This window comes from Trichechus manatus, unplaced genomic scaffold, assembly GCF_000243295.1.
Source record: "Trichechus manatus latirostris isolate Lorelei unplaced genomic scaffold, TriManLat1.0 scaffold00115, whole genome shotgun sequence".
Lineage (NCBI taxonomy): Eukaryota > Metazoa > Chordata > Mammalia > Sirenia > Trichechidae > Trichechus > Trichechus manatus.
The window spans coordinates 8,220,899-8,235,628 of NW_004444051.1; the positions used below are offsets into that span (position 1 = coordinate 8,220,899).

The following is a 14,730-nucleotide window of genomic DNA, read 5'->3' on the forward strand; positions in this document are numbered from 1 at the left end:
TGCCAAATAGGGTCAGATTCACAAGTGTAGGGGCCAGGACTTTAATACATGCTTTTGGGGGACACAATTCAATCCACACCATAAGACATTCATTTTGTGTGTGTATGTCTGTCTTTCTTTGTACTCCAAACACATCTCTGACTGTTTTCCCTTAATTCATTTTTTCCATTATGTGTTGTTGTTTTGAATCCAAATTAGACTAATAATCTTACATTCAAGGAGAAAAAATGGTTTTTTGTCTTTTTTTTAATCATGAAAAAACTTCATAGGACAAAACAGAAATGGTTCTACCCTCAACCATGCTAGACTCAAACCTTGATTTCTGATTGGTTAGATGATTCCCCTGGATTCAGATGCAGAGCCTGTGACTGACAAGTGTGTATATATCCAAGGACATAGCATAGTTCTTGGGCGGAAAATCTGAGTTACAGCTCAAGTTCTAAGGCCTCATTGTCCTGAGGAATGTCTTTGGCTGTATCAGGGATCTATTTATGAATCTCCTCCTTATTTTGTCCGTCTTGTGATTGTAGTATGTGCTTGTGTATGCTGGGTTTTGTGTCTTTGCAAAAAGAAAGCATGAATTCCAATTGCAAATCAGCAATTGTGTCTTGAATTATTTTGTTTTGATTGAAATACAAAATGAATGTTATTTAAGGTTTATCTTTAAAGTCAGTAGCCCTAAGGATTCAATTCTTGAATCTCAGTAACTTGTGCAGTCTAAATTTTGGCATCTAATCTACTCATAAGTTTAAATAAATTGATCAATTGAAAAATGTTCAGGGTGAATTCTTATCTGAGCATTGCTTCCTTTGGTAGTCTTCCTCACACCCATAGAAAGGCTGAGTATGTAGGAGGTACTCCCTTCTTTTTAGTGAATAATGTTCTGGTTTGTAGCTTTGCGATCTGCTTTTTCACAAGGTATTAGTATTTATTATTAGTGTTTTATAAACCCACGACCACATGTGTGAGTTGTTTGCTATTTAAATTGCTAGAAACTTCTTCAGATATATAAAACAGAAGCAATATATTGAAAGTATAGTCTAGATGATATGTAACAATATTTGATCTTAGTTTATTTTTTTCCAAAAAATATTCTAAAGGAGTCCTGGTTGCGCAGTGGTTAAGCACTCAGCTGCTAACTAAAAGGTCAGGAATTCGAACCCACCAGCTGCTCCACAGGAGAAAAAACCTGGTGATCTGCTCCCATAAAGATTTCAGCCTAGGAAACCCTAATGGAGCAGTACTACTCTGTCCGATAGGATTGCTGAGTTGGAATTGACTGATGGCAACCAGTTTAGTTTGGGGTTTAAGGTATTCTAATGAATGACAGTAATAATTACTTTTTCCCATAGACTTAACAGTACAGGTAACATATTAAATAATTATAGTGACATTGATACAGATATTCAGTATCATGTATTTTATTCATCTGGGTCCTCTAAGAAGCAGATGCCAAGATGGGAATAGAAATGTAAGGGATTTATTGAGGGAATGCCCACAGGGAAAATGGGGCAGGAACTGGATTCCTGCCAATTGGTGGGTTCGAACCACCAACTTTTAGGTTAGCAGCCAAGCCCTTGAACATTGCACCATCAAGTCTCCTTTCCCCTTCCCTTAGCCTCATGCATAATGTTAGGGATCTTATTTCAAATGATGGTCTTTGACCATTGGACTGTACAAGTAAGGTATAAAGTTGGGCATAAGTGTTAAAATTACAAAGGGTATTTGTTGGTACTTTCTTTAAAATAGTTTTATTTTATTTTTATAACTTGAAATATTCCGTGCTTAGGGTCACTATGAGTCGGAATCGACTGACTTGACAGCAATGGGTTTTATATATATATATTTTTTTTTCTTCTTTTTTTAAAGAGCTGGAAAATGGGAGTTAGGATGAGAAGAATTAAGAGGAAAGTGGGCTCATAGAGAAGTGAATAAGTGCTGTTGACACAGGTCAGACTTAGCCTAAAGCCCATTTGTGTTCAATCTCATCTTCCCATACACCTGGGCCTGGCCTGAGCACAGGGAACAGGAGCTGTGGTCATCCTAGGGACACTGCCTTGGACATGGATTAAAACCTCAGCCTTTATATAAATAAGCCATCAGTCCATAGGGGTCAGAGACAGAGTTCACAGGGGTCAATACTTGTGTATACATTTTTGTGTTGACACATATTTTTATTTCTCATGAGTATATACCTAAGAGTGGAATTGCTGGGTCATATGGTGACTATGTTTAAGCTTTTGAGAACAGCCAGACCTTTCCACAGCAGCTGCACCATTTCACATTCCTATCAGCAGTGTATTAGGGTTCCAGTTCTCCACATCCTTGCCAGTAATTGTTGTTATCTTTCTTTTTTATCATAGCCATTCTAGTGGGTGGGAAGTCCTATTTCATTGTGGGTTTGATATGCATTTCCCTGATGGCTAATGACTTTGAGCATCTTTTTATGTGCTTATTGGCTGTTTGTATATCTTTGGAGGAAATGTCTATTCAAGTCCTTTGACTATTTTTTAATTGGGTTATTTGTGTTTTTTTTGAGCCTTAGTGGCACAGTGGTTAAAGAGCTTGGCTACTAACCAAAAGGTCAGCAGTTCGAATCCATCAGCCGCTCCACAGGAGAAAGATTTGACAGTCTGCTTCCATAAAGATTTACAGCCTTGGAAACCCTATGGGGCAATTCTACTCTGTCCTACAAGGTCACTATGAGTCGGAATCAACTCAAGGGCAGTGGGTTTTTTTGCGGGGGTTGTAGGCGTTCTTTATATATTCTAGATACAAGTCCCTTATCAGATAGATGATTTGCAAATAGTTTCTCCCATTCTGTAAATTATCTTTTCACATTCTTGATGGTATATGTCCTTTGAAGGACAGAAGGGTTTAATTTTGATGATGTGCAGCTTACCTATTTTTTTCTTTTATTGATTGTGCATTGGGTATCATATCTAAGAAACCATTGCCTTATCTAAAGTCATGAATATTTACATCGGTGCTTTCTTCTAACAGTTTTACAGTTTTAGCTGTTACATTTTGATCTTTGATTTATTTGAGTTAATTTTTGTTTTCTCTTCATATGGCTATCCAGTTCTCCCAGCACCATTTGTTGAAAAGACTAGTCCTTCCTCATTGAATTGTCTTGGCACCTCTGTTAAAATGGGTGCCACTTTGAAGGCAAGTTTTTATTATTTGATGGTTTTTTTCAAATTAAGGTTGGTGTAATTTTTTTGTCACTAAATGGTTTACTTACATGCAGACAGCTGCATTTTACAAATATATCTTTTACTCCATGTGCCTGAAAGGATTATTTTTAATAGAACAATGCATGTAAGGATAAAGAAGCCAAGATAGATACCTGTTTAAGCATAATGGGGTAGTAGATTAGGTATCCTCCAAACCAGTGCTTCTCAGACTTTCATGTTCATTCGAATCCCTTGAAGATAGTATTAAAATGCAGATTCTGGTTTTCTAGGTCTGACATGGGATCTGAGATTCTGCATTTCTAACAAGCTCCCTGATCCTCCTGGTCCTGGGATCACACTTTGAGTAACAAAGTTCAAGAGCAACTTTCTAGTGTAATTTTATTATGTAATCTTGTTACATCTGCTTGCTTAAAGTGATTTGGGAAAGAAGTAAAAGCTGCTGCTTATTTTGAATTCATTGTTTTTACATTTTTAAAAGTAATATTCAAGATGAAAAACCACTATACAGAATATAATAAATATAATAAATATAATAAAAGTTTCTTCTAGTGGCATTTTTTGCCAGCTTTGATTATTTTCTGTCTTCCTTCTAGGCCTCTGATGATTGTCACTCAGAAGATCACAGCCTTGGCCTTCCAAATCCATGATGGTGAGACAGTGACCCTCCTTTTGATTCTAAGAGTGAGCCTGCCATTCAGAGCTCTTCTTTCTATACTGTATACACAGGCCAGTTTTTAGATCTTGGCTTTTATCTTGTTCAATTTCCAGGCCTCTTTAATCATATCCTTTTTTTAAAATTATTATTATTATTAGTTAGATTTTTTTGTGATTAATGAGCCAATATTAACATATTATTATTAACTAAATCCATAGTTTCCATTTAGGAGTCCCTTGGTGGCATAAATGGTTAATGTGCTCTCCTGCTAACTGAAAGGTTGACGGTTCAAGTCCACCCAGAGGCGCCTTGGAATTTCCAAGTCCTGGTGATCTACTTCTGAAAAATCAGCCATACGAAAACCCTATGAAGCACAGTTCTACTCTGACACGCATGGGGTCACCATGAGTTGGAGTCAGCTCCATGGCAACTGGTGATAGTTGCCATTAGGGTTTACTCTTTGTGTTGTATAGTCCTGGGGGTTTTGACAAATGCATAATGTCATGTGTCCACCATTACAGTATCATACAGAATAGTTTCACTGCTGTAAAAATGCCCTGTGTTCCATCTATTCATTCTTCTCCATTGCTCCTGACTCCCAGGCAACCACCGATCTTTTTATTGTGTCTACAGGTTTGTGTTTTCCAGAAATAATAACCTTTTACTCTCCCAGCTATTTCAGTATTAATCCCTGCTGAATATCCAGTCTAAATTTGCTGAAATATTTGCATTGAGAACAGTGGGCTTTCTCTTTACCTTTATAACATATAAAATTTAAGTTTTTTTTGTACTGCTTTCCTCATTTCCAAATCTGTTAAGAAGAAATGGCATCCTTTCCACTTTGGTTTAGTCTCTGAGAAGGTTACGAGGTAATAAAAAATTAGGCAGCATTCATTGGTGTCAGTTGTTAATCATTTTTAATGCTAGGTTTTTGTTTCTTTCTTTTTGGCTTGAAAAATTATCTGTTGAGATTAGCTTGACTCTATAAAAAGCTGGGAGTCCCTGGGTAGTGCAGATGTTTAATTTGCCCAGCTGCAGACCAAAAGGTTGGAGGTTCAAGTCCATCCAGAGGCTCTTCGGAGGAAAGACCTGGCAATCTACTTCTGAATAATCAGCCATTGAAAACCCTATGTTGCACAGTTCTGCTCTGACATATGGGGCTTGCCATGAGTCAGAACTGATGCAACAGCAATTGGTTATAAAAAGCTGAGAGAAGGAGGAATCTTCTGTGTGTATAAAACTGAACATTTTTTTCGGCCTGACTCTTCTGAAAATGGTCAGAAAGTAGAACTTACACTGTTAAAACTAGGTTCCAGGAAAGGAGGACAGCACTTCCAGGTGGGTGGGAGATTTCAGTGTGGGCTTAAGGATGCCAGATACCATTAGTAAAAGTATATTTTATGAATTTGTACTGCTTGCAAATGCTTTGGACCACTGAAAGTTATTCACGTATTGACAGGTTGAGAAGATTTGCAAACTCTGGCAACTAGTTTTCTTGTTTATCCTTAAAGCTTGAGAACCGATTTAATTTCATTTTGATCCTGTGTATCCCTAGTTCTTTAGAGAACTGGATAATTTCATACCGAGGATGGGGTTCTTCCTAGGATGACAGACTGTCCCGGTTTGCCTGGGACTGGGAGGTTTCCCAGGACATGGAACTTTCAATTGGTAAAGTCCTGGGCAAACTGGAAGGAGTTGGTCACCCTGTTTGTACTTGAAAATTCACTTGGTAGTGGTTGTAGACTAACATTAGTAACAAACCAATAGCTGAAATCAATTTAATTTCTGGGATTTGCCAGAGTTGTACTATTTGGTGAGATCTGAAAAAAAAAAAAAAAAGTGATTTTTTTTTTCTTTTTAAAACAGTGCCTCTACATTTTTTCTTTTTTTTTAAATATAGGCTTTTTGCCTTAGTTTCTAATTTAGCATTGTCGGTTTGCTATATTTCATGGAATATTCCTTCCATGCAACAAAATGTTCATTTGCCTTTTTCTTTTTTTGTTTTGTGTGGGAAGAACAAGTGAATTCCAGAAATACTCCACTTTCTTTACGCATGTTTGTGAATTGCCTTCGTGAATTGGTGTCCATAATCAGTCTTAGCTGAATATATAGCTTCAAAGTCAGCTTGTACTGCTGATATATTTTTTTAACATATTTTTAAGCTTTTATTTTGTTGTTTTGTATTGCTTATAACACTTCAGTTTCATTGACTGTAAGTTAACATATGAACTTTATATGAAGCACAGATGTGATTTGGTTGGTAGTTTTTCTGGCATGGATAAATGTTAAATAATAATAATTTTAAAAATCTGATAATTCCTTTGTGGTTTTCCTGCATTCGGGTTTACAGTTCCCCTTTTCTTTGGAAGAGGAAGGTCCCTTGCTCCTTTCCCCCTTACACCCTCACACACGTTCCCAGCTTGTGCCAGATGTCTGTAACCCTGCACAGTCAGGAAGGTATTTAAAGTGGCGCGGACTGCGAAAGGAAGCTTATTTCTTTGAAGTAGAAACGAAAGTAAATACAAAGTAGTAAGGAACTGCTATGCGTAGGAGATGAGGCGGTGTCTCTCCGATCCATCGCACACTGAGTTAAATAGCAGTAACCTCTGAAAGGAGCCCTGGTGTTGCAGAAGTTAAGAGCTCAGCTGCTAACCAAAAGGTCAGCAGTTGGAACCCACCAGCCATTCCGTAGAAGAAAAATGTAACATTCTGCTTCCATAGATTTCAGCCTTGGAAACCATATGAGGCAGTTCTACTCTGTCCTATAGGATTACTAGGAGTCAGAATTGACTCGATGGCAATGGGTTTGGTTTTTTTTTTAAAAAAAGAAGTTCCTGGGTGGCACAAACGGTTAAGTGCTTGAGTATTAACTGAAAGGTCGGTGCTTTGAACCCACCCAGAGGCATCTGGGAAGAAAGGTGATCTACTTCTGATAGATCACAGCCATTGAAAACCCTATGGAGCAGTTCTACTCTGAAACACATAGGGTCACAATGAGTTGGAATTGACTCCACGGCAACTGGTTTTTTTTTTTTAATCTCTGAAAAGGACATTGTGTTTGGTAAAGTGGAAGGCCAGTGAAGGAGGGAAACCCTCAAAGGTATGGATTAACAAAATAGCTGCAACAGTGGACTTAAACATACTTAATGAACTGAGCAGTGTTTCATTCTGTTATACATAAGGTAGCCATGAGTTGGAGCTGACTTGACAGCAGCTAGCAAAAACAACAGTCTCTGAATTCTCCTTTTTTCATATGAATCTATAGAGAATTTCTTCGTAATTTACATACTTATGTGTCCTTTGATCCAGGACTTTTTTTTTTTTTTTAATGGAAAAGAGGGACTCCTTAATCATTTATGAAAACAAAATAAATTACTTTTTCAAATGAGTTTGAGCAGACTCTTTTAGGATCGTTATCTACCTGACTTCGAACATCTTATTTCTAATTCTTTTCTTTTTCATAGGGTTGGGCAAAAGACCTGAAGACCTCTCTGCTGAGCAACATAGACTTGCTGTAAAGTAAGTTTAACAATATATTTTTGAGATCTTTCCATATCAGTATCTAGAGGTGTTTCTTGTTTTTTAACATCTGCATATTAATTCCATTATATAGATGAAATATTGTCATGTTTTCATTTAACGAATCTGCTGTTGATAGACACTTAGGTTGTCTACCAGTCTTTATTTTTTACTAACAGTAAGCAATGAATACCCGTGTACATAGGTCATTTTAAATGTGTTTAGGTATAGCTATAGGATAGAGTCCTAGAAGTGGGATTGCTAGGTTGCAGAGTAAATAGGTCTATAATTTTATTAGTGCTGAAAGATTCTCCTTCACTGGGGTTGTTATGGATCCCTGGTGGCGTAGCGGTTAAGAGTTCGACTGCTAACCAAAAGCCATGAGCCGCTCCTTGGAAACCCTATGGGGCAGTTCTGCTCTGTCCTGTAGGGTCACTATGAGCCAGAATCGACTTCGTGGTAATGGGTTTGGTTTTTGGTTTTCGTTTGGGGTTGTTAGTCTGTTTCAGAAGCTTTTATTAGGCTCTCAAATTTAAATTTGAGGCGTGTCTGGGGTTCGTTAAGAAACAGTTATCTATACACATCAGTGTGTGATTAAATGCCAGACTGAAGAAAGTAGGAAGTAGGGCTGGAGAGATAAATGAGGGCTTGAAAATAGAAGGAAAACTGAAAGGTGGGCTTTGGCCAGCCAGCACTGATGTGGAGTAGAAAGGGTCAGTGTTGGAGAGAAAGGGAGGCTGTCTAGAGTAGGAGGATAACATTTATGTGAGAGTCAAATGGCACGTGAGGTAGCACACTGGGGAGAATGGTGGAGGGTTCCTGCTGGAGGGCTGAAAAAGGTAACTAGGTAAGTAAGGGAGGGTCCCCGGCTATAGAGGAGACTGAGTGCTTCATTAAGAAATTGGTATTTGGGAATGAAAGCAATGGAAGATTCTAATGAATAAAGTTCTTTGCTACACATCATGGGGTTATAGGAGTACCTAGGTGGTACAAACAGGTAAGCTCAGCTGCTAACCGAAAGGTTGGTGGTTCAAGTCTACCCAGAGGCATCCTGGAAGAAAGGCCTGGTGATCTACTGAAAAATCCACCATTGAAAACCCTATGGAGCACAGTTCTACAGTTCTACTCTGGCACACATGGAGTTGCCATGTCAACTCGGCAACTTTTTATTTTTTTTAACTTTCATGACTGAAGTAAATTTTAAAAAAAATTTTTTGTTGATAATTTTTTTTTCATTAACGGAATGCATACTGAATCGTTGAGTGTGTCTGAATTGAGTGTGTCCCTCTGGACTCTGGAGGTAGGTTTGGTGGGACACATATGTCCCTCTGAACTTTGGGGTGAATGCATATATCTCTCTGGACTCTCATGGGTTAAGATTGGTGGTATGTGTATATCCTGTTGGACTCTGGGATAGACATATCCCTGTAGACTTATATGCTGGTTGGTGGGATACATATGCCCCTACAGGATGCATCAGAATGCTCCGCCTCATACAATACCCTGTAAAAACAGTAATTTGTAGTACGCGCCCGTTTCTCCCACTTCAAATAGTTGTGCAGTCCCCTCCTGATGTTTGCAAGTACTGCTAGTGGGAAAGTAGCTTCTTGATAAACCCAAGAGGCAGAAAATTTAGATGGAACATGTATGTCCCACCAGTCACAAAAGGGCTTATAAATGCATATAGGGCATCATTTCAGTGACAGATTAAAATGGTGTTTTACAAGCTTTGCCCCACAATTCTGTCCTGCTAGAAGAACAAACCTCTTAAAATGCCATTAAACACTATGCGGAACTGTTCTCTACACGATCCTTTTTTCTGCCACTCTTCCAGCCTGTTGTTCAGGACCTCCTGCCTGGATGCCAAACCAGACAAGAGATGGTTTCAGTGGTAGTTTTGTGTGACCTCTTCTAGTGGAAGCTAGTTTCACCCATCATTTATTTTTGTATTTATTTTGGCCATCTGGAGAAAATTTTCCCATTCCAAAGCATTTTGATCAACTAATATTAGGTTCCCACCCTGCCTTGTTGACTACTCTCAGTTTCTCTCCTAGACAGATAAGGTGGGTGAGGAGAGGTGGGTGGCATTTCCTAGCCAGAGTTGCCTTTTCTGTAGACCCTGCCCTCAGTGTTTTCAGGTGTGGTCTGCCAGCACAGGCCTCCAAGGTGGTAGGCTCCTTCTCTGGACCACCCACCTCATTAATTGTTCCTTTCAACATAGTTTCTCGACACAGATTTTAACCCTTTGGTGACCCAGTTATTTTCTGCTTTGAATTTTTTGTTGATACTGTGTGTTTTCATTAATTGAATGTGTTTGAATTTTTGGTAGGTAGTATGGATTTTTTTTCCTTGTCCCTTCCCACAAGCCTACCCTGACAGTTTAGGGGTATATACAAAGTACCACTAATTATACCCCAGAGTACCCACTGGGGTCTACTGGTACATATGTGTGACAAATAAAAATTTTAAAATTTCTATTTTTCCTACCAAAAATTCTGATGTCTCATACACTAACCTTTAAAAACAGTAATTTGCAGCACGCACCCATTTCTTCAAACAGTCATAAAGGCCCCTGCCTTGCGGCAGCACACACTATCAATGTGGCAGCAACTTCCCAATAAACCCCAAACCTAAAACCAAACCAAACCTGTTGCCATCAAGTCGATTCCGACTCATAGCGACCCTATAGGACAGAGTAGAACAGCCCCATAGTGTTCCCAAGGAGCGGCTGTTGGATTCGAACTGCCGACCTTTTGGTTAGCAGCGAAGCTCTTAACCGCTGTGCCACCAGGCTGAAAAAGTTCATGGTTGCTATATGTACTCTGGGCATGAAAGGGTTATATAAGTAGAGCTAGGAAAGGTCATGTCGCATATAATAATCCACAAAGACAACATCAGTGTCTTAGTTATCTAGTGCTGCTGTAACAGAAATACCACAACTGGGTGGCTTTAAGAAAACAGAAATTTATTTTCTCACAGTTTAGAAGGCTAGAAGTCTGAATTCAGGGTGCTGGCTCTAGGGGAAGGCTTTCATTCTCTTTTAGCTCTGGGGGAAGGTCTTTGTCTCTTTTCATCTTCTGTTATTTGGCTCCTTGGTGATCTTCTTGTGGCATGGCATCTATCTTCCCCCATCTCTGCAAACTTGCTTAATCTGCTCTTTTATATCTCAGAAGAGACTGATTTAAGACACAGCCTCCACTAATACTGCCTCATTAACATAGCAAAGAAACACCATTCCTAAATGGAATTATAACCACAGGTATAAAAGCTCATTGCCATCAAGTTGATTCCAACTCATAGTTACCCTGTAGAACAGAGAACTGCCCCATAGGGTTTCCATGACTGTAATCTTTACAGAAGCAGACTGCCACATCTTTCTCCCTCGAAGTGGCTGGTGGTTTCCAACCCCCAACCTTTTGGTTATCAGCCAAGCGCTTAACCACTGCACCATCAGGGCATCTACCACAAGTATAGGGGTTAGAATTTCTAATGCATATTTTTGAAGGGCACAATCCAATCCATAACAACCAGTGTTTACAGTTTGTTTATTTGCAAATACTGAAATCAAAGAAGAGTTTTCAACTTTTTTATTTTGTTTATTTCCACAGAGTGAAACCCTCTTTTTTGGAATACTTAAGCTACCTTCTCAATTTCATGAGTGTCATAGCTGGCCCTTGCAACAATTTCAAGGACTACGTAGCCTTCATTGAGGGGAGACATATGCACATGAAGTTGTTGGAAGTGAACTGGAAGCAAAGAGGGTTCCACAGCCTGCCACGTCCTTCTCCCACTGTAAGCTTTTCATGCCAAGTATCTACCCAGAGGTCTAGAGAATATGGTTTTGCTGCCAGGGTTGATTCTCACTAATAATTGTTTTAGATAAAAAGCCAAACAGTGCACTGGATGGCTTGGCCAGTAACTTTTTCCTCCCATTTATTTAGAATGCCAGTATTGGTATTTATTTGCAGCAGTTCTCTGTGTTGGAGCTCATTGACTGGGGATGTTAAAGCAATTAGTCAGTCAGTCAATATTTAGTGCCTATGATTTGCCTGGGTGGTGCAAACAGTTAATGTGCTCAATGCTAACCTAAGGGTTAGAGGTTTGAGTTCACCCAGAGTCACCTCAGAAGAACGGCCAGGTACTGATAATGAAAGGCAATAATAATGAAAACCAAAAAAAAAAAAAAAATGAGGTATTCGACTTAGGTCAGAGCCAACTGAAGATGGAGTCATTGGAATGGAACCCTGTCGTAAGTCAGGGACTATATGTCCAAAAAACCAGCCATTGAAAACCCCGTGGAGCCCAGTTCTACTCTGACACACATAAACCAAAAACCAAACTCGTTGCCATCAAGTCGATTCTGACTCATAGAGACCCTCTAGGACACAGTAGAACTGCCTCATAGGGTTTCCAAGGCTGTAATCCTTACAAATGCAGACTGCCACATCTTTCTCCCGCTGAGGGGTTGGTGGGCTCACACCACCAACCTTTTGTTTAACAGCTGAGCACTTAACCACTGTGCCACCAGGGCTCCTCCTGACACACATGGGGTCGCTGTAAATTGGAACTGGCTTGAAGGCATCTGGTAGGATGTGTCCAACGCCGTTGAAATATTATGGGTGTTTATGAGTTGAAATTCAAATACAGCCAAAGAATAACATATGGTAAAAGGCAGGTGGGATGAGGTGCAGATAAATGTGCTTTTTATTGCAGAAACTGATCGTGACAGGAGAAACCAGTTTTACACTAGCATGCCAAAAGCTCAGTTTTAGTGACTTCAAGAGAGTTTAAAATGGCTTTTTGAAGTATATTTTCTTTTTCACTTGAATTTTATCACTCTCATGTTAGTCAGCAATAGTATAACTTATTGAACTTAGTAAATATGCTAAATTTACTTGGATCAAATATCCTACATTACAGGGAAATTTTAATTACTTTAGGAATGGAAAAATTGGAAAAGAGAAAAAATAAGTATAATTTGAGTTAAATACAGGCAGTCGCCAGATTACAAACGAGTTCCATTCCTAAATCTGTCTTTAAGATGAATTTGTACAGCTCATGTCTAATGTCAGTTAGTCAAATGTTTGTCTTAGTATATAGTATATAGTGTACCTTTCTATGCATAAAAAGCATTAAAGAAACACATCCAGATACACCAAAATATCTTTTAACATAATAATACAGTAGTAATAATAATAATAATGTTTTGATACACATCTCAAAGTAGTGCCTATTTGTTATGTACCTCAAATTTTTAATATTATAGGCTTTACGGGTGTTGGTTTGTAACTACAGGTCGTATGTAAGTTGTACATACATTCATAACCTGGGAACGACCTGTACATCAGAAATGCTAGTTAAAGTCTAGGCAGAAATATGAGTTAAATATTAAAAATTTAAGTAATTTATTAGTTAAACTTGAATTTTTAGAGTTTCAACACAATTGGGTTATCAGCAGTTTATGGTTGGTCAAATGTCTCTGCTTTGTTGAAACTATCCAGATGGGCAGATGGCTATGAGGCATCAAAGTAACCACATATGTTTCCAGGCAGTATCTGCCATTGTAGTGCTTTTGTGTTTCTCATGCTTTTTTCAGAAAATGGTTTTACCGGAGAGTCTTAACATCGCTCTGAAAGGAGACTCTTGCATTTTTGTGCACAGAGAAGTGAAGTGGTCAGGTTGCATTTGGCCTAAAGATGCACTCTGTACCTGGTTTGTTGTCATGATTTTGGCTAAGCGTGGTGAGCACTCAGCTATGGGCCAGCACTGTTCTCAGTACCTTATAAATGCTCGTTCACGTAAGCCTCCGCACAGCCTCTGAGGGATGTGCTATAAATATCCCCATATTCCAGATAGAAGTAGTTCATTTTTGCAAATTATGTTTCTGTTGAATGTCTGGAAACACAAGCCAACAGTGAAACTGGGCAAAATCACTCTGTCCAGAGCAATTTCAGAAGCCAGCACATCTCCCACCCCAGAGCAGACTACATCTAGACCATCAGAGAAGGCTTTCTGAAGCTTTCTGCTATCTGCCTATGTACTGGCTCAGATATTTGATCACTCTTTGTACAAAATCATTCATAACTAAGCCTCTGTTCTCCTTGCTGGCAATTCAAGCCCATTTCCTTGGCTCTGCTGGTTACAGAAATGGAAGGCCGATGGTTATTTCTTTCTGATGGGAAATTGTTGTTAGATATCATTGAGTTGGCTCTGACTCATGGCAGCCTCATGGACAATAACAGTACAAAATGTTGCCGAGTCTGGCACCGTCTTCACAGTTGTTGGTATGTTTGAGTCCAGTGTTGCAGCCACTGCATCAGTTGATCTCATTAAGGATTCCTCTCACCCTCGCTGGCCCTCCACTTTACCAAACATCATGTTTGATAGGAAACTGCCGTCCTGTAATATTATCCATTTCTCTTACATTTTGGGTAATAAAACCACCTACTCTTTGTTGTTAATAGAGTTTACTAGTAAAAGTTTTCTTCCATTCTGGAGATGTTCAGTACTCAAACGTCAGAGGTCTCCATACTCTGTATCTAAATATAGCATGTATCCCCATCACCAAAATGATGCCATGAGGGAGAATGCCTATTGCAACTCATTCTAGGGAATAATGCCAAAGAAGTTATTGGAACAGCTTTGTTCTTAACATGCCCTTGCTGAATTTGGTTTCCTCATACCCAAGTCTTCTGAATGGTTACACTGATTGTTTTTCCCATTTCCAGGGAGCTGTGATTCACAAGTTGTGCATCACCTTGGTGTCTCTCCTTTTGTTTCTGACGCTCACGAAGACCTTCCCTGTTACCTGCCTTGTTGACGACTGGTTTGTCCATAAAGCAAACTTTCTGACCCGACTCTGCTACCTATACATTGTCATGCAAGCCTCAAAGCCCAAGTATTACTTTGCGTGGACATTAGGTAAGTTTGATGAGGTGGCCCTAAATAAATTAAAGGAAAAATGATACTCCTTGTATGGCTTAGTCGGAACATCTTCAATCACTTAATCACCTAAGGAAATCCAATACAAAATCAGTTGAGCTCAGTCTCATTTCTTACTTTCCAATGCAGCACTTTTCTCTCTCACCATCTATGAACTCAGTTTTCCGTGGTATGGATATGAGCAATCCTGGCCATTGTCTAAACCCAATGTTTTTAACAGATGTCTAAACTTGGAAACTTCTGCTTCCACCAATCAAACTTGGCCATTTAGTGCAGTGGAAAGTTAGGGAAAAATTCCAGAATGATCTAGGTTTCTTGTCACTTTTCTGTACATAATACAGGATACACACTGAATTAATTTTATGAACACATATACTAATTTAGGTTACACTTCAAGAAACTGATTTTAGAAAGAAG

The 14,730-nt window shown here is 39.0% G+C and overlaps 1 protein-coding gene across 1 annotated transcript in view; it reads left to right on the forward strand.

The window, feature by feature from the left end:
* Positions 1-14,730, forward strand: part of MBOAT1 (membrane bound O-acyltransferase domain containing 1) — a 160,396-nt gene that overhangs the window by 110,892 nt on the left and 34,774 nt on the right. The window contains exons 5-8 of the mRNA XM_004383998.2: positions 3,791-3,846; positions 7,317-7,371; positions 10,980-11,163; positions 14,100-14,292. Of these exons, the coding sequence (XP_004384055.1) occupies positions 3,791-3,846; positions 7,317-7,371; positions 10,980-11,163; positions 14,100-14,292 (488 nt within the window). The remainder of the gene's footprint in view (positions 1-3,790; positions 3,847-7,316; positions 7,372-10,979; positions 11,164-14,099; positions 14,293-14,730) is intronic.